Here is a 23,346-nt window from a genome sequence, read left to right on the forward strand (position 1 = left end):
GTGTCCCTTTGCCTCCCCGTTCTCATTTTACAGAAAAGGAAGGGAAAAAGGATGTGGCAGTAGTCATTTAAGAGCACAAGTTGTGTGTGCTGTACTTTTGCAATTTATTATGTTTGGTGCTTTTTAAATTCAGTTTATTTTCCTTTTGTGTTGGGGAAGCTTTTCGCTACCAGTTAACTGTACACTCAGGTAGACTCGTGGTCTATTAGATAACTAAATACCTGCACTGGAAACCTGAAAATAGTTATGTAAACATAGAAGTTAACTGAATTGACCTGCTTCTTCTCAAATGCAGCGCACATCACTGACGGCCACACTAAGCAGCATTAATGTGCACTTGACAGCTCCTAGCTAAAACACTACATACTGTGACTATGGGGGTTGGACTGACCAGAGTTCATTCATCTGGCTGAACCTTCAGCATGTTTGAAACACCTCTGTTCAAAACTGTAGGCCTGGAAGTATCAAGGTACTTCAATTTTTGCCAGAGAAATTCTTCAGATGTTTAGCAGAATGTTTTCACATACAACAGTTGTCTCTCTGTGCAGTACCTGACCCACCCATGTTACCAGCACTGAGGCTGGTAACAAAGGCATAGAAGCTGATGTAGATGTCTGACTGTTTCTACAGATAAAACTTGATTCCTTCCACAGCATTTCCTGGTGTTTGCTACTGGCAGCCCCTTGCACAATAAGCTGTCTTTTGTGAGATGCATAACCTTCTTGAGCATTGTGGGGGTAGCCTGAACTCCTGACTTTGTGCTTCAGCCTCTGGCAGTAAATAAGACATCTACAAAGTGGATTAACTGGGAAATACCTGAGGTTTATGCTGGGGTGCACTTATGCTTATGAGTGCTAGTTTGCACTCATAATACGGGATTTTGCCCAAAGTTCTCTTCATCTCAAACTGTAATTATCTGCAATGCCAGAAATATTAGCAGCTCAAGGGATAGACAGACTGTTTTTCAGTCCAACTGGGTTACCACTGAAATCATAAAACAGATTCTTGCAACTTTAAGCAAGTCTGTGGTTGCTAAATTCACTCTGGATTACATTTGCCTTGATAGTTGCTAAAACACTTGTGGACAATCTACTCTAGCATTTTTAGTACCTGAAGCAGTTAGGCTAAAAACAAAGATGAGGCTGTACTGCCTTCAAAACAGCTAATTAACTCTTTTTTAAGACATTAAAAAATGTTTGGGTTTGGTTTTTAGGTCACAGATTTTAGACTTTCCAGATTTAAATTAAAAATCAAAAAAGCTCCTGTCTTGAGTGGAACAATTAAGGGCATTGCACAAGTTCAGCTAAAGATGCTCTGAATCCTCATCATGATTTTAGGTAGAAAAACATCTGAATGATTGTCCCTTTTACACAAGAAAAATATTGTTTTCTTCTCCCTCCTCCCCCCAACCATCAGTACTAATAAGTTTATATTAAGGTTCCTTGTAGTATATAATTTTTGAAAGTAACTTTAGCTTTGAATTCTCAGTCTCTGCCCTATGCAATTTTTTCAAACTTTCAAATAAAAAAAGGAGCCAAAGGTATTTGAAATATGATTAATTTTGCTTAAAGAAAAGCAATTGAAATCCCTATGTACAATGCATTATTATCATGAACATTTATTTAGCTGCAAACTAGAGCAAGAAAGCTAGCATCCTGCAAATAGGCTTTTTTTCCAGGCAAAAATCTTAATTACGGAGTTACAAGCAATACTTCCCTGCTTCCAATGAGGTGTAGGGCACGTGCTTCTCAGCAGTCTGGGATGCAGTGTCACTACATACCCCAGTGCTGCTGGGAGAAATTTTCTGTGATGTAGTAGGGGGGACAACAGGGTAGTTCATCATCTTGGTGAAGTTACAGATTGATTGTTCTTACCCCCATAATGTTCGTCTTGATTTAATATGCTTCATTCCCATGGCTTATTCTGGGCTAGTAGTGGTTTGTTTTAAAATAAAAACAGCTGCTGAGCCCCTATGGCAAATGAAAACAGAGGTAATTGATTAACTGTCTTTATCAGGAAGTTTATTAAAGTTGATGTAATTGATTTTGGTGAGTCAAGGTTTCTACAAATCTAAGAACAGCTGCTCCAGGGGAACTGGAGCATGCGCTTTGGGAACAGAACAGCTCAGAGAGAAAACTAACAAGTAACTTTTTCAAGTAACTTTTCTGGCTTTGTTAAGCAATTAAAATTAACTTCCAACATACTATAATACGACTTACCTTGTTCCCTTCTGCTGGTTCCATATCCATGGGCACGACATTGTTGTACATCGAAGCGGGACCACCTGCCTCCCCCAACACCCTTTTTTAAATGGGTGCCCTTCAAATGTTAGGGGCTCCACATGATAGAAAAAACAGGACTGCCTAAGCAACAAGGCAGCTGAGAGTGGAGAAGGAGCACAGGAAGCAGGTTTGCTCCAAGTGGGAATAGCAGCAGGCCTACAAGCCCTGACAGCTCCAGGATCAAAGCCTGGAAATGCTCAGTAGAGCCAGAGATTAAACATGAAGACACAGCTCTTGGGTGTTGGGCATCGTGATAAGCTTTCCCAGGGCCTCTGCCTCTTCCATTTGCCATCACATCCCACCACAGTGTCATGAGATACTGGATGAGCACGACTGAGGAAGGAACGAATGGTGGTTTTACTGTCCATGCTTGCTGCTAAGAGTATGTGGGGTGTAGTAGCCCCAGGGCAAAGGAAGAAGAGCTGGAAGGACTTATCTTCTCTGAGTGCAGTTCCCAAAGATTTTTCAGACTAGCTGCAAGACACTGACATGGTAAAGATGCAGCCCCTTATCACTTCTGCTGGCTCCCTTCCTACAGTTACTGCTTCCACCAGTGTGGTCCAGCACAAGCTGCTTTTTTCTCCCTATCAGGGGGCACAGAGCAGGCCAGTACGGAAGAGCTGGGCAGTGCAGTTTGGCCCAGCCCTCCTGACTCACCTCCTCCATGAGGGTTAGTTGCAGGCTTTGGACTTGGGCCATAATAAGCCACAGTCAGATAGGGACCCAGAGTATTTATAAGGGTTGTTTATAGGTATGTAAGTAACCAAAAGTTGAGTCCTCACTGCAACCCGGGCACACTATCTCATCTAGCATTTGCTGTATAGCCCCCTCTTTTTAGCCTACTTTTAGTTTCTGCTCCTTGTAAATGGCGTATTTTTAAACAAGCCATCATATGAGAAGGCAGGAAGCAGAGCAACAACCAAGCTTGACAGTAGCCAAGCAGCAGAGAGTCTGCCTCATTGGAGAAGCAGAAATGCTAAGACAGTCTAGTGCTATGCTGGCAAACCAGGTACAAACAAGCTGCTTCCCGCTGCTGGGGCTGCTGGCATTGCTCTGCATGTGCTCAGTGCACAGACACCAGCTGCCATGATGCACAGGAAGTGAGCACCATGTCCACACACACACACACACACACACACACACACACACACACACACACACACATACTCACTCCCATGACAGTAAATGAGGGTTCTATGGGCAAACAGGCCCTGCAGGTTCAGCAAATTTGGCCTTGGGAGCCCATCCAGCCTCCAGCTCCAAGGCCGACTGACGTTACAGTCAATCAGACCATTACCCAGGTGTTCATTAACAGTGCTCTCCTAAGCATAAAATTGACTTTTCTCCTCATTGACTAATTAGAAACCAGTATAATCTTCCCTTTAAGTAATACAAGGTATTTGCCTGTACAGGGGCCCACCATGTTAAACATGCTGGAGCGAGTCCAGATTAGGGCAGGAAGATGCTCTGAGGTCTGGAGCACCTCTGCTGTGGAGACAGGCTGAGAGAACTGGGCTTGCTTTGCCTGGAGAAGAGAAGGCTCTGGGAAGACCTTATTGTGGTTTTCAAGATATAAAGGAGGCCTGTAAGAAAGACTGAAAGAGACTTTTTACCAGGACCTGAGGATAAGGGGCAACAGTTTTGAACTGAAAAAAAGGCAGGTTTAGATTAGCTACTAAGAAATTCTTCCCTGTGAGGGTGGTGAGGCACTGGCACAGGTTGCCCAGAGAAGCTGTGGCTGCCCCATCCCTGGCAGTGTTCAAGGCTGGGCTGGATAGGACTTTGAGCAACCTGGTCTGGTGGAAGGTGTCCATGGCAGGAGGGCTGGACTAGAAGACCTTTAAAGGTCCCTTTCAACCCAAAAAGTCCCAACCCAAACCATTCTTGCTATGACAAAGCAAGGAGACTGCCATTTGCTGTGCAGCAGCATACAACTCCTGTCAAGTGCATCAACTTTTAACTGCTCTACCATAGCAAAAGCTTGGTGTGTCCAACACTGTAATTAAGCCACAGTGGAAGGGTATGAAGTTCTGGGTGCTTTCAAAAAGTTACAATATTTAAATTAAAAAGAGAGAAGCGTGCTGTAGCTTGGAGGTGAAGGTCTGGCTTATTCTACCTGCCAGCTATTTACACTGGTTGCTGTTGGAATCTTTATGGGGTAATGAATACCAAACTAGGAGGAGAAAAAAAAGTAGATAAGAAGTGACTACAGACCTACCTCAGCTGCTAAAGAAGTTACAGCCAGTCTTCCTTTCAAACAAAAGTCTTTGACCCAGCCCAGAAACCTACTGTAGGGTGTATCTTTTACTTTGGACTTCCACAGCAGTAAGAAAGGCCCCAGGACAGGTGCTGGAAGCCATATGCTTGCTTCATCTACAGGCTGCAGAGAGGAAAAAAACCCTTTAGAAGTGCTGCACAATGAAGTCATCCACTCTGTCTGCATCTAGGTGGGTGGGTAACAGCTGGCTGCAGGAAACAGCACGCTGAATGTAACAGGAGCAGGATCCGACAAAGGGAAAAAACCAAACTCCTGCTATTATCCCATGTGCAATCCTCGGAATGAACCCTTTACACGCAAGATGCAGAAATTCAAATCATGGGCCGTTGAAATAATCACTTTGCTGTCACAGCTGCCTGTTTTTCTGGACTGATCAGTCAGTCTGTGTGGTCTTCCATGGTCATCTCTGCCTTGAACTTGAGTACCAGAGCTTCGTAACACCAGAGTCTGACAACAGAGCATGACCCTCACCGTGGCAGGGCAATAGCTCGATTTGATTTTTAGAAGACAAGAGAGATCTGAAGAATGAGACAAGCCCTGGAAGGGTTTTTCTGATCTGCAGTTCAGCTGGTCTTGGGCTGGTCTGACCTTTCTGCAAGGTTGGCCCTGGAACTGGCGACAGCAGCAAAGGCTGCACAGGAGCCAGAGGCTACACGGGAGCCAGAGGCACACGAGCAGCCCAAGGCTTTTCCCCCCAAATGCCAGCTTGTGCTGTTAAGACACAGAAGCCTGCCCAGGGCTCGGGTCCTTGAGCATCCCAAACCCATCTCAATGTGGGCCACAGCTCCACAGTGTCCTAGCAGGGCCTTTCCAGCTGAAAGAGTCGCCTGTAATGGCACTGATCTGGCTGAAAACTTGGCTAAAAAAAAAGGAAAGAAAACAGTATTAGAGGGAGCAGAGGTCACACAGGCAGCCTGGGTTAGGGGGAGATGCCAGCAGTGGCTACGGCAATGTCAGAGCCCTTGGGCAGGGCCTGCGGCCACCTCCACTGGATACCAAACCACAGCCAAGCTTACCTGCACAATACACACAGCTGTTACTGCTCTTTATGCAGGGAAATAATTAGGAAACCCTTAATTGAACAAAATCTTCCTTTTATCAGTCCCAAACCCTCCCTCCCCTTCCCACACCGAGCACTTCACAGCTTTTACTTTCTGCTTTAAGGGAAGCAATCAGGGTCTCCTTGGAGGCCAGAGAGCTCTTGGCTTTCCCAGCTTTTGCCACGTTCATTAGTTATTATTGCTGTGCTTCAAAGGCTGGAGAGACCTCCAGGAGAGCAGCTCCATCTCACCACTCGCAGTTTAAGCCATGGGAATGGCTTACAAAACATAAAGGGAAACAAGACTAAGTAGCAAGCAGGTAATAGGGAAGAAAGGCTGCACTGACACTACTTCAAGGCCTCCGCTCTTACTTCCACCCATTTTAACAGCCCATCCTGTTACCAAGCACTAACAGCAATCAGCAGACACTAAAAATCCATAATGGGTCATTTTCCTACTTGATATTTTCAGGAGCAGATTGAACGGTCTGTCCTGGGGTGGTTTTCAATGAACAGTACAGCTTCGCTGTAAGTGGTTTGGGTTCCCTCTCTGTTCCCCATAAACACATGAAGTATTTAATGGAGGGCTTAATTGAGTTTGGGGTACATAATGTTGTGTTTTTGATGGTTGTTATCCAAGTGGAAATAAAGAGTGTGTTTTAAGATACAAGAAAATGCTTCTGTGGCCCCAAAATAAGTTGTCCTGCTGTGTAGCACTGCCAAAACAAAACAAGTTGCTTTCCACAGGGAAGACTGCCAAAGCGAAGCAAGTGCCTTTCTGCAGGGAAAACTTAATCCAATATACATACCGTCAGCATTGATAAAATCTGCTCTATCAAGGTGCTTATTTTCTGCACCAGGGTATATGAAATAAAACACAGTAAAACTAAAACACAGCACAAACGCCTGAGCCACGATAGTGTCAAGTACCTTGGGGCCAGTCTTACCATTACTGATGGGCTCATGATGGTTCCTGTCCCCAGCTTACTGCTGGAGACCAAAACACCACTGTGATGCTGCCTGCCTCAAGTCCTGAAGGCTGCAGGAGGCCAGGTTTGCAGCAAATCCTCTTGGTTTGCAGCAAGCAGGAAACCTCTCCTGGTTACCAGAGATGGTAGAAAGAGACTCCCAGGGGCAGGAGGGGCAGGCAGAGCCTGTACGTACCAGGATGGGAAATGGAGACTCCCATGATGGTGAAGGCAGGGAGATGGTGATGTTCTGGCACCAGAAGGACAGCTCCTGCTCCACCTGCAGGTCTGCATCTACAGAACAGGGCCGCTGCCCTGGGAGCCATGTCCACGAAGCCCCTGCAACTGCCAAGCCCAGGCCCAGCAGCTGACTGCAGTGGGCAGCTCTCTGCTGCCAATCTGACCTGACATCCAGGGAGGTTCACAGCTTGCTGAGGACTTGTATCCAGGACATTAAGGAGACAGTGCTGAGGGCTGCCCGGTCAAGTGCCAAAGGGGTGGTCCAGGTTTTGCAAACGAATGTTGCAAGGTGATGTGGTCAAGACAGACCTTGAAGATGACAAAATAGGCAAATAATGCCAAGACAACAGCACTGTGAGGAGCTATATTTTCTCTCACTGGATACAAAAGCACATCGTGCTACAGTGCTGCATCCAACAGCTTTTCAATTAGGATGCCAGCAAAGAGATAGATGGCCATTGCTAGATGGCCTCATTTGGAGACTGAATGACACTTACCCAGGCTAATGCGGTATTAGGGCATCCACTATCTTCCTAACCCAAAGCACATCCTGTACATACAAATATGCACATACAGGGTTATCCTCCAAATCTGGTTCAGGTAGGGCCTAGGCTACCTTTGCTTTCTCTTTGATAGAAAGGCCTACTACCACTACTGTCATCCCCCCACCTTGTCCCCAAGGGTTCAGCATTCCCCTCCAGAAAAGAGTCAAAAAAGGACAGAAAGTCCTCCCTAGAGGAAAGCAGGTTCTTAAGCACTGATTTCAGAAAGTGCCTGAACTATCTCCTTTGCATTCTTCACTGAAAGAGAAAGCATGTCTACCACTGTACCCAACATCGTTTCATGAACAACAGCCCCTGAATGAGAAGGCAATCCTTAAAATACACACACATGCCCCATCCAAAATAAAACCAGGCAGTGAAAGCCTGTAATACATCTCTCTGTACAGTCAGAGAGATGTAAGGCTACACCTGAAATTTTTTCAGTGACTGACACCAAAATGCTGAATATTTTTCAGCATCCTCAGGACATACAGTGAGTTAGAATCTAAAGGAATCACAAAAGCAGAGTCAAGGGTATTTTTTTTTTCCCTGTTTCCTAAAACCAAAGTTTCGTTTCCAAAGTCAACACCTTTAGTTTTTAATTTTTCACATGGATGAGTTCCTTCTTCACTATGTAACAAGCCCAAAGATACCACCAGTCTGATAGAAATGCAGGCTGTTACTCCCTGAGAAACCTCTGCATCACAGAGATAGGGCAGGACTAGAAAGTCTTAGCCAAAGAGAAATCTGAAAGGAGCAATTGCTTCACGCAGCACCAAACCTTAACAGGGAGTCCAGCTCCTTTTAGCTTTCTCCTCCATGGAGAAAGAACCTCCTTCCCCAAAAATCTCGAGAGCTCTCAGTTCTCATCTCCTCCTGCAGGAAGCAGTTAGACACCCAGAGTTAGTTACGAAGATATGCCAAGCAGTTTGGGTTTAGATAGCGCTATTTACTTACAGCTTATTTGGAGGAGTAAAAGCAAAAACCAGGGTACAAGAAATCAGTTACCACGGGTATTACTTAACATACATAGCCCTGAGCAAACCCTGTTACTCAACCAACAACTGTACAAATCACTGCAAAGTTTAACCACACACTTCACTGTGCACATACACAAAAAAACCCTAACACCCCTCACAAACTTATTTTCTAGAGATGCCATTATTAGCCTAATTGCTCTGCATTAACAAGCTCAGATCCCCATACAAGACCGGGGGAAGATTACATACCTTTCTTTTCTCCCAGGCTCCCAACTCTGCTGCAGGAGCTTCCATGCTCCAGCTCAAGTCAGCCAGTTTAAGACCAAGCTTGTTACAACCTGAGATAAACTTCAAGTTCTTCCTAAAAAAGGGGTTATTTCCCTAATCCAGCTCATCTGATTGCTATTCTTTCTTGTCAATTGAATTAGCAGTTCAATTTGCATGTTCATTGACTTCCACTGTGGTCTTTACTGAGGAAAAGCTCTACCTTCTGGATCAGTGTATTTTCCTATCCATCAGCCCCATTTGAGTGACACATTATTTCTGTGACCTTTTGCACCCCAAAAGCACATTGCTAATCTCCAGTTTCTTGCCATCTCTCCAAAATGATGGTGCTATTGAGGAGGTGACAGAAATCAAAACCACTATAAAGCCGCTCAACCACCGCTGCTTTACTGGAGACTGCATGTGTGATACAAACCAAAAAACTTTCAAAAGCCAGAGATTATCTTCAAATAACTCTTCCAGACTGTTTAAAAAGTGTTAATTCCCTAGTTAAAAATACTGCAGCATGCTACTTTTTTAGAGGGGCAAGAATGCTTATGGAAGTTAAAACCCCTGCCTCCTCAAAGTCAACTGAAATGTGAAAAGCCCCAAATAAGCAAGATAGGCATATAAAAACACCATTTTCAAGCACATCCTTTGAAAGATCACCTCATTTTAAACATCTCGGTACTTGAAAACATCCACCTGTGCAAGTTGGCCCAGTACCTAATTACCCTTAGTGCTAAAATAAATCCACATTTCCAGTGTGAATGCATCCAGTTTTTTTTTTTTTTTTTATTGCTTCAGTATTCTGTGTCTGTTAAATTTAAGTAGCTCATTCCTAAGTACTTCATACATAGGTATTTGCTAACTGGGATTAAGCCCTCCTGAGCCATCAAGTTAAACATGCTGAGCTCCTACAGAACCTTGCTGAGTGTTTTTTTTTCCAGTACCTCAATCATTCCTATAGCTCTTCTCTGAGCCTTCTCCAGCCTTTTCCTGAACTAGTTTTCCAGGACTGGTTACACTAACACAAACAGAGACAAAATACACGTATTTTAACAGCATGACAATCTTTGATCAAACAACTTCCTTTAGCCAAGCGCCAACCATGAAAGGCTGTACGTGCACATCCCAGCAACAGTTGTACTTTCCCAGCTTTCACTCACTTTTTCCTTGCATTTATGTTCTGGAAACACATCACAGGAACTATGGTTATTTCCTCCCAGTTCTGTAGCTTCAAAATGTATTTGCATGGCTGTATTTAGCAAAGCAAGCCAGGCTGTTTTGCCGCAGTAATTGTTACATACACTTCTACTAGTCATCTGTTATCTTTGAGCTGCTTGAATTTTACCTCAAATAATGGGTGAAGGTATCAATCCATTACATCATGGAGTAAGGCAAGTAGTTTGCTAAGCCTCGGGTCTTTGCTTGCAACTGCAATGCCAGCCAACATCTCTAATCCATTCAGTTTCTTGTGTTCATTCTGTATTACTCGAGGCTTCCAGGCTTATGTTTAAATACTGTGAAGATACCAAGACTCTACCCTTGGGCTAGTATCTGGCCCTTCCCAAGAACTGATTTGTCAGGAAGCCATGAATCATTCCCCTGACAGCACTCTGCTTCTAAACAGAAATGGATCACTATCTGTTGCCCCCTACCTCCAGCACATGTAGCCAAGGGCTCACCTTACAAATTCTTCCAGTATCTGAAGAGTCCACTTCCAGAACCAAGAACTCTAGCAAATGTAACATTCAAGTCGTAGAATAGTTTACATTGGAAAAACCCTTAGGATTATCAAGTCCAACTTAACCTAGCACTGCCAAGTCCACCCTGAAACCATGTCCCTAAGCACCACATTAATACATCTTTTAAATACTTCCAGGCATGGTGACTCTGCCACTTCCCTGGGCAGCCTCTTCTAATGCTTCACGACCCTTTTGGTGAAGTCGAGAATGATGTTTTAGTCACAAAGCTGGGACACAAGAGATTATTTCATTAGCTCTCTACTCCCAGCACTTTTCAGACTGCTTGTCTTGGCTTTGAGGAAGGCATAAGGTAGTGAACTGCAGTAAGCACACAACTTCAAAGTGTGGCTTATGTGGAAGCAGCACATTAACCACAACCATAACTAAGCAGGCGAGGCCTAGGTTCATCATGGGGATGGTGAAAAAGTTACCGGTGGTACAAGTTGCATCACGTCCTTTCAGGCCAGATACGCGCTCTTGTCAAAGCAATTCTTGAGAAGAAAACACCCTCCCACACAAGGACAGCCCGAAACTGCTGCAGCCAAATCCAGTTTAGAGGACAGGGCAGTTACAAAGCGTTTCCTAGCAAGCCCCAATGATGAAATGGCTGAAATCAAGCTGTTTCTGACTGAAGGACATCATGCTGGGTAGGATGATATGCCCTGTGAGGCTCCAGCCTTTCAGCATTTCAGTTAGCTTTCAGTTAACGTTTTTAACATAGTCACATCGAAACCTTGTAATATTTGGGATGCCGAAAACTTATATTTCCACTTACTGATACTAAGCATTAAACCATTCTTGATGATCATTGCCATGGTGCTCTTCAGTAAACACTGACTTTGAAGGATTTACATGTATTTAAATACTCTTCTTCCTCCCTCCCCTCCCTCCCATCTGGAAATAATTATTCTGCAAGTCACATGACAATCATTTGACTCATACAAAACAACACGAAACCAAGACTGTCAGTAGATTTCTACCACATCCTTTAGGGCTTTAGTTTAGTTTCACAGAGTGAAACATCTAATGGCTTTCACAATTTTCAACAGATAACTTGAAATTAGCCATACCACAAACACAGCAGCAGATACACAGCTTCCAATAACGCTTAACTGATGTTTTCTCTATGCTCTGAAGAACGAATAACCTCATTATATGCAGAAATAAAATACGCTATTTTAAGCATATTTAAGCATTCAGCTATTTTTATATTTTTTCCCCTTCGTAGAAGTGCTATGCAAAAATACATAGAGAAGAGATTAGCTTGTTCTAGAAGACACAGCAGGCTAGTCATAAGGATACATGGCTGACATTATTCCAGATGTAAATTTGGAACAGTATTAAACTTTACTCTCATTCTATGGTGTCTCATACAGTTTCCAAACCAAATAAATGAACCACTGCTTTTGTGCATCGCCCCCACCACGTTTTTTTTAACTATAATTTTTATTTAAATAAGACACAGGAACTTCTATACCGAAAAAAAATACAAAACAAAAGCCACACATTTCCTTGTGTAAAGCAATATTGTGTGATAACTTGAATACTGTTCAGCACAGTGGCTAGAAATAACAGTACAACTATGTACAAAACTTTAAACAATATTTGACAAATTTCTACAGCTGGATGTAGAATACAATTGAGATAAACAACTGCTGGGAAATTTACATGGCAAAACATTAGCTTTAACACATTTGGTTCAAAACCTTCAAATCTGCTAAGAACAAATGTGCAATTTAATTAATATTTAGTTTCTCATGGAAAAAATAAAGAGAACGAGTAATGGCTTTGCAAATACTGTACAGAATTCATCACTGATCTAAAACCCACTCATCGTATCCTCTGGTAACCTAACACCAGTAACAGAGACTATGATTTCTTATCTGGACATAGCCAGAGCATAAAAAAGTCATCATTCTGCAATGTTAATCTAGAAAGAAAAGTATTAAAAGGAATCGATACTTACATCATGAGTATTTTCCCCCCTTTATCTTCAGTCTATAAAATATATAGTGTTTTCACCTAGGCCTGAGATTAGTAGGGTTAAAGATGGCTGTTGTGTTTCAAGGTGGTTTTTCACATGCAAAGGGTTAGAGACAGACCTCTCTCTCCTTCTATATTTCTGAAAGGGGAGTCAAAAACAGTGACTTGTTTTATAGGCTGCAAATCCCACCTTGTGAGACAGTATTAACAAAACCTCAGTAATAAAAAGGAAACAATGCTTTATCTCCAAAGAAAGCACATATTCAGTGAGTAGTTACTGGTAGCTCCCTCTCACCCCCCTGCAATCTCATCATCAAAAGAGGAAGAAAACATAATGGAGCAAGTTTAAATGCTCAGTAGCTGCAGGCTACTAATCTCTTCAATTCCTGGAAAAGGTGAACCTTATTCTCTTAGGAGCAGACAGCATAAATGTAGTTCCACTGAGCTGAAAGCAATGGAGCAAGAACATGAAGTTTATTTTGCCTTTGGGGTCCTCTTTGTATCACAGGAAATTATCTCTGAAAGCAACACTCCCCTTGTTGCAGTACAACAGAAGAGCACCACTAACCCGTTCTGGCTGTGTCCTATTTTGAAAAGGTGTCCAGCCTGCAAAACCAGGAGTATTTCACAAGGATTTTTCTTTTATTCACACTTAAGGAAGGGGAAAAACATACTTTTACACACACAGCTTAAGTAACTGAAAGTTACGGGAGAAGCTTTGATTAAGTAACATGAACTTAAAACTACTGTTTTCCCCACCCTTCCTAGAACACCCACTTGCTACTTTTGGACTTTAATCCCAAAACACAATTACTGACTACATAACTAAAATGCTGCTCACCTAACACTGCTTGACAAAATCTGAAAACCTATTTCCAACCAGCAAATGAATGAACATTTCCAAAAGAGAAACTAAACATTAATTTGACTTTTAGACGGTAACAGTAGCATTTCACATCCTTAATTGCCAACAAAAACATGAGAGGAAATCCCCATCATCCCCTCTGTGAAACCTGAAAAAATGTCTGTCCTCGAACAAAAACATTCTTGTCTTTCAAAATTCTCTCACACACAACGTGGAATGTTTCTCATGTACAGCCTAGTACTGAACACTTTATTTGCAACAGTTTAACAGTCATTAACTGAGCAACACCTGAAACCTTTAAACGCCACATTTTTACATATATTGAAATGACAGTAAATGCAACAGTTGTTTTACTTGTAAGCACATGACAAAGTGATATACATCACAGATTTGCTGGTTCTCCTCATGTTCACCCATGTCCAGGGTCATCGTTCGCCTGGATCTGAATGCACTTATTCCAAGAGAGTGGAATGTAATGAGGAAATATTAATGCATAAAATAAGGAAAGGCAAAAGAGTGATGTTCCCTCTTTAGCTTTGTAGCTGTAAAATATTTTATATCCCAATATGATATACATTCCAAGTTACCTGAGTTTACACTTCAAGAGAAGTACCTGAAGCTAGGCCATAGGGTGGGCACTGTGCAACTGTTGTGGCCACTTTTTTCTTTTTTTTTTTTTCTTTTTTTTGCATTGTGTGTATTACAGAAGTTAGAAACATAAACACCTGGATCAATTGTAAACATAATCCTGAAGTACAGTATTTTCCATAGGACACAACACAGCAAGACATCTTCTATTCAGACAGGCAACTTTTTTTTTTCTTTTTATATATATAGAGAGAGCTTATTTATACTGTAGAATTTGAAACAGAATACAGGACACAGTACTAATCTGGTCAAACATACTATGAAATGCATAGTCTCCACTTAAAACGCTTAATGATATATGGATTCTGCAGGCATTACTGCTTTCTCACAAAAAATGCTGAATATGGATTCTGTCCCTGCCAAGAACAGCGTTGAGATATTTTTTTGAGAATGCTGCTAAGTATTCCGTGTTGTTCTGAAAGGTTGCCAATTCATGCAGATGTATCGGAACTACTGTCTCCTCAGTCCTTGTTTCAGGGCAGAGGCCTGCTCCACCTTGGTCTAGATTAACACGTAGCTCTGAGGAGAGGAATGCTCTTCAGTCTGAATTTCTTGCAAAAGCGGCTGCTGCTGTGGGGACGGCTGCTGTACCGGGACCTCTGGGGAGTCCATTGTGCTGGTGTCATCTGACAGAGATGAGAAAGAAACCCGAGACGAAAGCTGCTCAACAGTCAGGGTGCTCAAAGCTGTGCTTTGACCAGAGTTCGGAGAGTTCTTCAGCGTCAGGTCTGAAGCAGGAAGGAGGGGGCCCAGGAGTTTTACAGGACAGAAAGCTGATCCGGTTGGGATGAAATTAACCTTGTTTTTGTCAGGACATGAAAAGAGAGGGGCTGAGACAGGCTGACGAGACCTACAACAAGAAAAAGGATTATGTACCTGGCCATCCAAGATGTCTCCTACATCATTAACTTTGTGGTTCTACACGTTGCTAAAATGTGAATGACAAGGAATGGGATTAATTGGACAGAGGGGCAAACATCTTCCATATTGGTAGTCAGCTAACTGATCCACAGCATTAAGAATAGCACTGTCACAAAAATGACTTACTAATTACTGGGTAAACATGCAACTTCCAGCAAGAAAAATCTGCAGCACATATGCACGTGAAAAAATGCTGCAGTAATTTACAGCAGCACAAATTCTTCTTGAATAAAAAAAATGCAGCAACAAGGCATTTAGTCACATTAAATCCCTTTGAGAACCTCCATGAAATAGACCTCTCCTTTCCAACACTGTGTAATATGTCTTGGAGGCTTCCTCCATAACCCAGCATTGCTCCTTCACCATCCAACGGGGCAATGAATGCTGTTAGAGCAAGAAAGGTCCCCTCCTTAATTCTTTCATCCACAGGAGCTAAGCACGCAACCTTGACAGCATGTGCTCAAATACTGCTGGGTCTAGGGGAAAAAGATGTGATGTCCAAGAGTTTAATTTCCAATTTCTTGCTCAGCAAAACTATTGAGCAAAGTCCATGCCATAAGTATACTATCATCTACAAACACTAAATATGTTTCATTTCATTTTATAGGTTTTATATGTATCGAAATGTAACCTATGCTTGGAACTGATAAATTATAACAGAGAGTTTTTGTTTTAAGCCACAAACACTTAAAAAGTTAATAAAAAAGAATATGGAAAGAAGTTTATAAATGCTTAGGAAATTAAATGTACCTTATCTTTTCTGCTTGGATTTTTGTTGCCTTTTATAAATGCACAAAAAGAGTTCAAGCATAAAAGACTCCATTTCCTCTTCAAACCAACGTGAACACTTCAACTTCTCTTCTGTACAAACTCTAAGAATAGTTTGCTCCTGAAAAACTCATCAGCTGGAATAGTTTATTCATCTGCAGTTGAACACGCTCAGTAAACAGGTTTACTGCTTTGCAGATACCAGCTGATATAAAAGGCATTACTTACGACATTTCCTCAAAGACCTTCACTCGCTCACATCCCTCTGGGGGCTCTCGTTTGAACATGTAGCTGTTGTTTGGTTTGGGAGATGAAGCATACTTGGGCAACGGTGAGCTACTCCCACTGTCTGAAAATTTAAAGCAGTTATATTACTAGAGATTGAGAGTGCTTTTAATTAAATTTGATTTCCAAACAAGATGCCTTTTTTCACAATTTAGCCACTATGCTGGTTTGCTTCCACAACAATGCTTCCTTTATTGCAGGTTTACACCCTTCTATAGCACATTTCTTCTGAATAAAAGCTTCAGTGCAGTGGTAATCTATCATATAACAACACGTAACAGGAGGATATTTTTATCCAGAATACTGCAATCGGAACAAAGCAGAGCTGTGGTCCTGGAAACAAATATGTTCTTTATTATGTACTTCCAAAAACATAAATGAACAAGGTAATATGCATAATACATGCAAGAAGAACTATGAGTGGTAATGATGCCTTCTCACCACGTAAACACAAGTATTGAAGATGTGTGTATACAGCATGTATCTTAAACATAATGCTTCACTTTGTTAGTGTACTGAATAGAAGTTGCAAAAAACAGAACACGTTTGTAACACAGGTGCTGATACATTACAATGCCCAACCTTAGCTGCTTTTGTGAAGCTGTTTATTATCCAAAAATCAAGCTGCCACTATTTAATTCTCTCATCACTGCTAACTACATGATACAGACATTCTTCAGAAGCCTAGCTGTCTTGTGTATATTCTTCTAGACACACTTAGAACTAAAGGTGCAAAGATCTAGGATCCAAGGCAATAGGCAGATTTCTTTATACTTCCAGGAAAATTTAAGAGAGAAGGCTCAACTCTGGTGATGACAGAAGTACAAAAACCTGAAAATTTAATACTGTGAAAGAGTTCACTTTAAACACTCATCTTGACACCATGATATTAAATAAAGTATGTATAAAAATAATTACTCACAGAAAAGTAGCCTTCTGCAGTGGCTTCTACCTTTTCAAAGAGCAACATCTATCTCAGGCTACTATCAGTGACTCCTAATCTTTGCTTGGGCTTGCAATTAAATAAATGAAACAAAATAGCAAGGGGGGAAGGATCCCCTAACTTATAAACACACCTTATTTATAGAGAAATAACTGTTCTTGCTTTAGCTCCTTTTGAGTCCTCCCACCGATATGGGGTACCTTGCCATTTTAAACTCAGATACCTTTGTTTATTCTGCTGTTGTTCACGTGTGCCTTTTCAGCAACAGTGGAAAACCAACCAAAGCTCAAGCACTATGATCTAGATTCACTGAAGCATTTAAATTTGTCTTTAACAGCTTACAAACAGTACCTACATAAACTTCTTAATAACCATGACTCAAATACAAAGGCTAATCATTAGAGGTTTTGAAACATCTCCCGTACGAGACACAAACCAGCCTGAATATCACACTTCCCTTTGGAGATTTACTATGAAAGATACGAGAAAAAAAACCAAGCACGTCTCCAGTTGAAGTGAACCTCAGTAGTGTATTGATTATTGAAGCTCTTTCTTGCTGTGGAGTGAACACAGAACTTCTATTTACAGAATTTTAGGTGTTTACTGTACAAAGGCAGAAAAAGCTTAGAGACATCACGGATATTTGCCAAGCTGGGAGCATGGTGGTCCTGTTGGCACTTTTCCACTGCTGGCCCTCACAGCTCATTCCAAACTCAGAAATCATTAACAGAACCCAGACAGTTTGTTTCCTCCTTCTAATATTTAAAATTGAAGATCCAAGTTTCTATTTAAAAACTTGAGACATAAAATGTGCTACTGTTCATTCCACCAAGTAGTGGAAAACTCTGGAAATACATCCAAGGAAAGAATCGAACGGAATTCAAAGTCAGTTCTTGGAAGATTTAGAGTCTGGTCTAGCCAGTTCAGTTTTCAATCAAGTTTTCAGTTTATTTATCCCTGTCTGGCTGAAACTTCCTACATAAGACAGCTGTCAAACAACTGAAAAAAAATTATATGGGATAATTTAACCATTCTGTTGCTCTCCTTACCCTCCCTGCTTTCAGTTTTCTGAGTTAGTAGCCTTTCATTTTGACCAAATACACACCACACTACTATTTGAAAAGTATGTGTGATTATTAGGAGGCTCACATGTATAAGCTTGGTGCTAGTTCTACATGTACAGCAGCAGTGTGAGAACAAAAGGGCACTGGGCAAACACGCAATGAATTGAAGTAGCAAGAGGTGGAATTTACAGCTTAAGCCAGTCTCCACTTGTGTATCCTGTAAACTCTTAAGTGCTAAACTGTCACAGTACTGATCCTTAATGACACTACAAATGCGTATTCTCAAACTGCGCCATTTACACATGTTTTTTTACTGTCTCAGAGGCTGGGGAGCAGGAACCTTCGTGTCAGAGGACACATCTGTATCTTCCACCCTTCCACCAGCAGGGTGTGCTCTGCTGGCGTATTTCAGTCAACTAATCGAATTTCATTAAGATGACAATGATTGAAGATTAACAGATGTAACCTTTAAAGTGAGTTTTGTTACCATAACCACATAGCAGACAATATGGAGCCTTACACAGAATTTATAAACATAAATATCCAAAATGGATGTATTCTGTTATCTAGAAAATGTTCAAGATTGTAATTAAACACTAAAAATACTATTTTAAGCAGAAGACTTAATATCACAAATTGTACCTTGCATATATGAGAAGAAAAAGAATCTGTAAAACAGGGTTTTAAGTGACAAAACTTAAAGGAAACAAGAAACACTGCCAGTGAGCCATGAGATTTGTTTTGGTACTCAAAAATACCTGTTTCTTAAAACTATGCAAAAATTTCACACAGAATTTTAATTTTAAAAACTATGACTCAGATGCCCAGAAGTTAAAATGTATCTTCAGTTCACCTTCACTGTTGTTTGTAACAGCCTGCTAACAACAGTGGAAATATACAATGCTACACAAAAACATCTAAATCAAAATCCTTGAAAAACAGCTTATACCATCTATTTTTGTACAAAAAAAGGTGAATTTCATCTGCTTGTACCTAAGGATGCCTTTAAACTTTACCTCTGTCACAGCTGCTAAGTATGCTGTGCAGCACTCTGAATTATAATCTTATGGAGCAGAATCTCATAAAACTGATCTAGTGAAACCAGTAGCTTTAATGCAGCAAGGCAGTCACTTACCTTGCAATAGGCTGATACTACAAAACAAATTCATAAAGCCAGGTGCCATTAAAACATCTTCTTTCCCACCCTTCCCTCTCTGCTCCAATCAATACCATTCAGTATCATCACTCCATTTGGAGCAGTTATTGTGGGCCTTTTCTGAAATTTAGTTTTCACTTTTTTTTGAAACATTCAAAAGGTTTAGAAGCTTCTCACAGAAAAGGTAAACCAAAGAGCTGATACAGTCCAAAGAGCAGCTGCTAGGGCCTCAGGCCAAAGCAGAGCTTTGCACAATAAATAGAAGATGCTTTAGAAATGTAAAGCAGTGCTGTGCCTGTACGGAGTGCTGGCTCCTCTCACTGCTCATGTGTCTCACTGAAGTTACGAACCTCCCCTTCCTATTCAGCAACACACTCAGGAGCATTCATAAAGCTGATAATTATATTTTTTAAATGCTAAAGCCAAGTTATTCCCACAGAGAGGAAATAAAACCTCAACTTGAGAAAAGTATCAGAAAAATATCTTTGGTTTAAAGTGTCTGTGTTTGGTTATACAACGAGTTTTTCAAAACTTAACAGGCCTGACAGCAAACTCACAAGTTTTATTCTAGCATCACAAAGACCTTTAAAATGAAGGTGTGAAAAATATTGAGTTTTGTTTCATAAAGCAGTTAACATTGACAACAGATGTTAATAAGCTCTCAAAGCTTGCTATTCCCTTGTAATTTCTACCTATATCCCTCATATTTAACTTATTAAATATTTAACATATTTAATAAGATAATATTCAGAACAATTGGCCTGTGGGATCTTAATGATCTGAGAGCAAAAGGCGCCTTTCTGATTACGTTTTTATAACCTCTGAAGAAATTACTTTCTCTTAGAAACAACTACATATTTTTCTATCTTGTCCTTAAAGAACAAAGTTGTGATAAACATTTCAAGCTTTTTCATAAGCACAGTATGAACTACCTTAAACTAATTTAGAAATGCAATTATTTTAACTTTACAAAGCTGGCTGTTTATCACCATCACCTATATGCTATGATTAAAGCAGGCTTTTGATACAAACCTAGCATTAAAGCCAGTTCTAAAGCCAAAATCCACAAATAAATATCTATTCATTGTGAAGTTCAGCAGTAAATTTTATTCCAATTAGCTGTTCAAAAAATCCAAGACAGGAGATTATAACCATTGAAAAGCATTAAGAAGGTTAGATACACTACTGCCAATAAAGTACAACTGAAAATTCCAATTACTATGATAACTGAGTGCTAACTGCACAAGGAATTGTTCTTTTCATTTCCTTGCTTTTTAACTTATACTTGTTATCAGGACAAATATGAACAAATTAACCTGTCTAGACGTTTCCTTGTATGCTAACACCTTAGTGGATATCTCTATAGTGATTCAGTCTTGACAACACACTACAGTTCACATGCATACCATAAGAAAGAGAAGTCTGGAAGGAGCTGATACCTTTGTTATTTTTGGAGCTTGGCCAACTATCATGTTGAGCTACGACTTTGCTTTGAAGTGGTTAACTTACACAAGCCACCCACAATCCAGGACTTGGGCAGGTGGATTTGTTTTCCACTACTTTCTTTCAAATCCAAGATGGGAAAGCAATACTTTTCAGAAACCAAGTACTTCTCCTGATGCTCCCAATCTTATTCCCAAGTTACTTTAAGAATTATTAAACTGACAATACTTGCAGCAAAAGCTTAACCTTACTTACAACCTCAATATAGTGCTGTCTTTAGCTCATTTGTAAATCTAAATTAAATTTTAAAATCCTGTTTTCTCTGTGAAACTTAACTACTCTTAGCTTGCATGTTTTACACAAATCCTGTATCCCTCCAAACTAAAGCCGGTGTTTCCAACTAGCTGTCAAGAAGCTCAAGGATCATTTCATTAGCTAACAGTTGTCCAAAAAATCAAGTCTTCTTACACTGGTGCCTGTATTTTCATACTACATGTTGTGTCAGAACATGTAAGCCCCAGTTTACTCCCTCTACAAAACCAAACGACATTTTACAGACTTTGGAAAAAAAAAAAAAAAAGCACAAGATATTGACATATAAACACATAAATTATTAAGAAATTTTGGGTTGTTATGCAACATACACAGACAAGTAATTACTCCCCATCAGACTGTCCAAGCTCATATCTGAGCACCTCACCAAATAGCTTCAAGTGGAACGCAAGTGTTCAGAAGCAGAGTACTTTAAAAAGCAGTCCAAAAATTACTTCATCACCATGTTGATCAGCAAGTAACTCACCCATGATGAATACATACAGTCTACCACAAGCCTTCTTGAAACCTTTTTTTAAACATAAACATGTTACAATCTGAATTCTTCACATTAGAATCTTCATAAATAGTTAAGACTGTTTGCTGTGCTCCTCTGACGTATTTATGGAAGATGTTTGTGAAGTTTCACAAACAAGAGGGAAAAAGATATGTAAACAAACAAAACCAATTTTAAGATAAATCCTCAATCCCTCCAGAACCATCAAACAAAAACAAAAACTGATGTAATGAATAAAATGAAGGTAGTTGTAAAAGCAGGACAGCACATGCCTCCCATAGGTAAAGGCAGGTCATTCTACTCTCACCTTTATCACGATCATAGAGTATATCTTCTGTTGAGCAAGGACTCCCATCCTGAGATTCAGGAGGGCAAAAGGGAGAGACACATGGTGAATGACTGCTGCAGCTGCTGCTGCGCTCCTGGACAGATGGAGTCTGAGTGTCAATGCTTCGTGTACTACTACTACGATAGTGAGCAGGTAATGGGGCCCTTCGACCATCAGGGATATCCAAAGGCTGCAAGAGAAACAAGCAACTCAGGTTACAGAGAAAATATCAAACTACTAAGCAATGTGAGCCTGTAGCACTCATAACTGAAGTAATGTGGCAAGGTCTCAAGAACAGCAAACAAGCCATTTTTTAAATAACTTTTACACAAGAAAATAATGCAATGTACAATGGGCACATCATAGATTAATTACACTGAATGCTGGGACAATGTGCAGATGTTCCAAGCTAACTATATACTCTTAATGGAAAGTTAACAACAGAATGCACTTCAACATATGCTAGCAGTATGCTTTTATATTAGTTTTAAAAAGCAAACCTCCCCAGTAAATCAATCTCTATACTTTGTAATGTAATTTTCAACAAAGGTCACTCTTACTCTGAAAGAAAAACAAATACCCTGACAAAGATCACATTTGGATAAAAGGAAAAAATGTCAAATGCAATGGCACACTATTGCTGTAACAACCAACAATTACAATTATAAATGAAATTATCCAAATTTTGCTAGTAAGTTGTAATTCTCTAGCACACCTCTACATTCCATTCTTCACTTCTGGAGGTGACCTCTGACAAAATGGCAACTAAGTAGATGAAGCACAGGCTCACACAAGGCCCACAAGCTTTGTCCTGAACCAAGGCTAAAGCACTGCCTGCTCATACTGGCCTAGTTGGCAATGGCCAGAGTGATCTTACATCCCATTCCCCAATACACTGTGTAGACATCTTCACAGTAATAGACTGGCATGCTCTACCTGTCCTTCCCAGTAGAAAAGTAGTTTTTCATAAAGACAGTGCTGCTTTAAATGTAAGAAATCAAATGAGAATTACAGTTTTGTTTAAAAGTGAAGCGGAAAAAAATGCCTGTGAGATTTAAATACAATTTTTCTCCCCCCAGTTCAGTGAGGATTGTATCCAAGCCACAGAGAACAGCTTAAATGCTCTATCTACAGAAAAGCAACACCTTTTTCCTTCTCGCTTCAAGTGAATATTTGAATTTTATTGCTTTTCTCTTCCCATATATTCTAAAACTATATCGACTTGTTCCAGAGACTAAAATTCAACACTTTTGAAAATGATGAGGGCATGAAACCTATTTGCCTAGCATTGCATTCTCCTCTTTTTAGCAACAGTCTATCCAGAAAACCACCACATACAAAGAGGCAGACAAAGAGGCAGGAAGATCCTTTACTTCTTCTGATCCTTCCAGTTAATACCATTTCACATTTCAATTAAGAGCAAAGAAGCAAACTATAAAGAGAACATTACAGTTGCTACATCAAATGCTGGAAAAGTCTGTGTGGTGTGTTCCAACAGCTCAATTGACACTGCATATGCGTTACAACATGACTACGTGTTGCTATTCTCATCATGACTTATTCAATGCACAAGATAGACCTGAAGCATTATATCATTTGTTACACAGAGACAGGAGATGTAAAACCAAGACTGAAGTTGTAGAAAGAAAACACTATCATAATTAATGTAACCAAAAAAGTAACTGCCATGCAGAACAGTGTTTTCATTTCTGTCTCTGCCACCAAAATTCTATGAAGTGCCAAGAAGCCATCTGAACCAAGCTCTCTCTTCT

General features: G+C 40.6%; 1 protein-coding gene across 5 annotated transcripts in view; it reads right to left on the minus strand.

Moving 5' to 3' along the window:
• Nucleotides 1-11,768: 11,768 nt before the first annotated feature.
• Nucleotides 11,769-23,346, minus strand: part of GLCCI1 (glucocorticoid induced 1) — a 56,580-nt gene continuing 45,002 nt past the window's right edge. For 2 of the 5 annotated variants that reach the window (XM_061469268.1, XM_061469269.1), the window contains exons 6-8: nt 21,554-21,764; nt 15,755-15,875; nt 11,769-14,687 (exon numbers count right to left, since the gene is read on the minus strand). In XM_061469268.1, the coding sequence (XP_061325252.1) occupies nt 14,339-14,687; nt 15,755-15,875; nt 21,554-21,764 (681 nt within the window). In that variant the 3' untranslated portion in view covers nt 11,769-14,338. Of the gene's footprint in view, nt 14,688-15,750; nt 15,876-21,553; nt 21,765-23,346 lie in introns of those variants that run through there. The other 3 variants (XM_061469271.1, XM_061469272.1, XM_061469270.1) reach the window with 2 other exon arrangements.

The sequence above is a fragment of the Pezoporus flaviventris genome, unplaced genomic scaffold, assembly GCF_033815535.1.
Source record: "Pezoporus flaviventris isolate CSIRO_AGI_PZ_B2104156 unplaced genomic scaffold, CSIRO_AGI_Pfla_v1 ptg000055l, whole genome shotgun sequence".
NCBI classification, from domain to species: domain Eukaryota; kingdom Metazoa; phylum Chordata; class Aves; order Psittaciformes; family Psittacidae; genus Pezoporus; species Pezoporus flaviventris.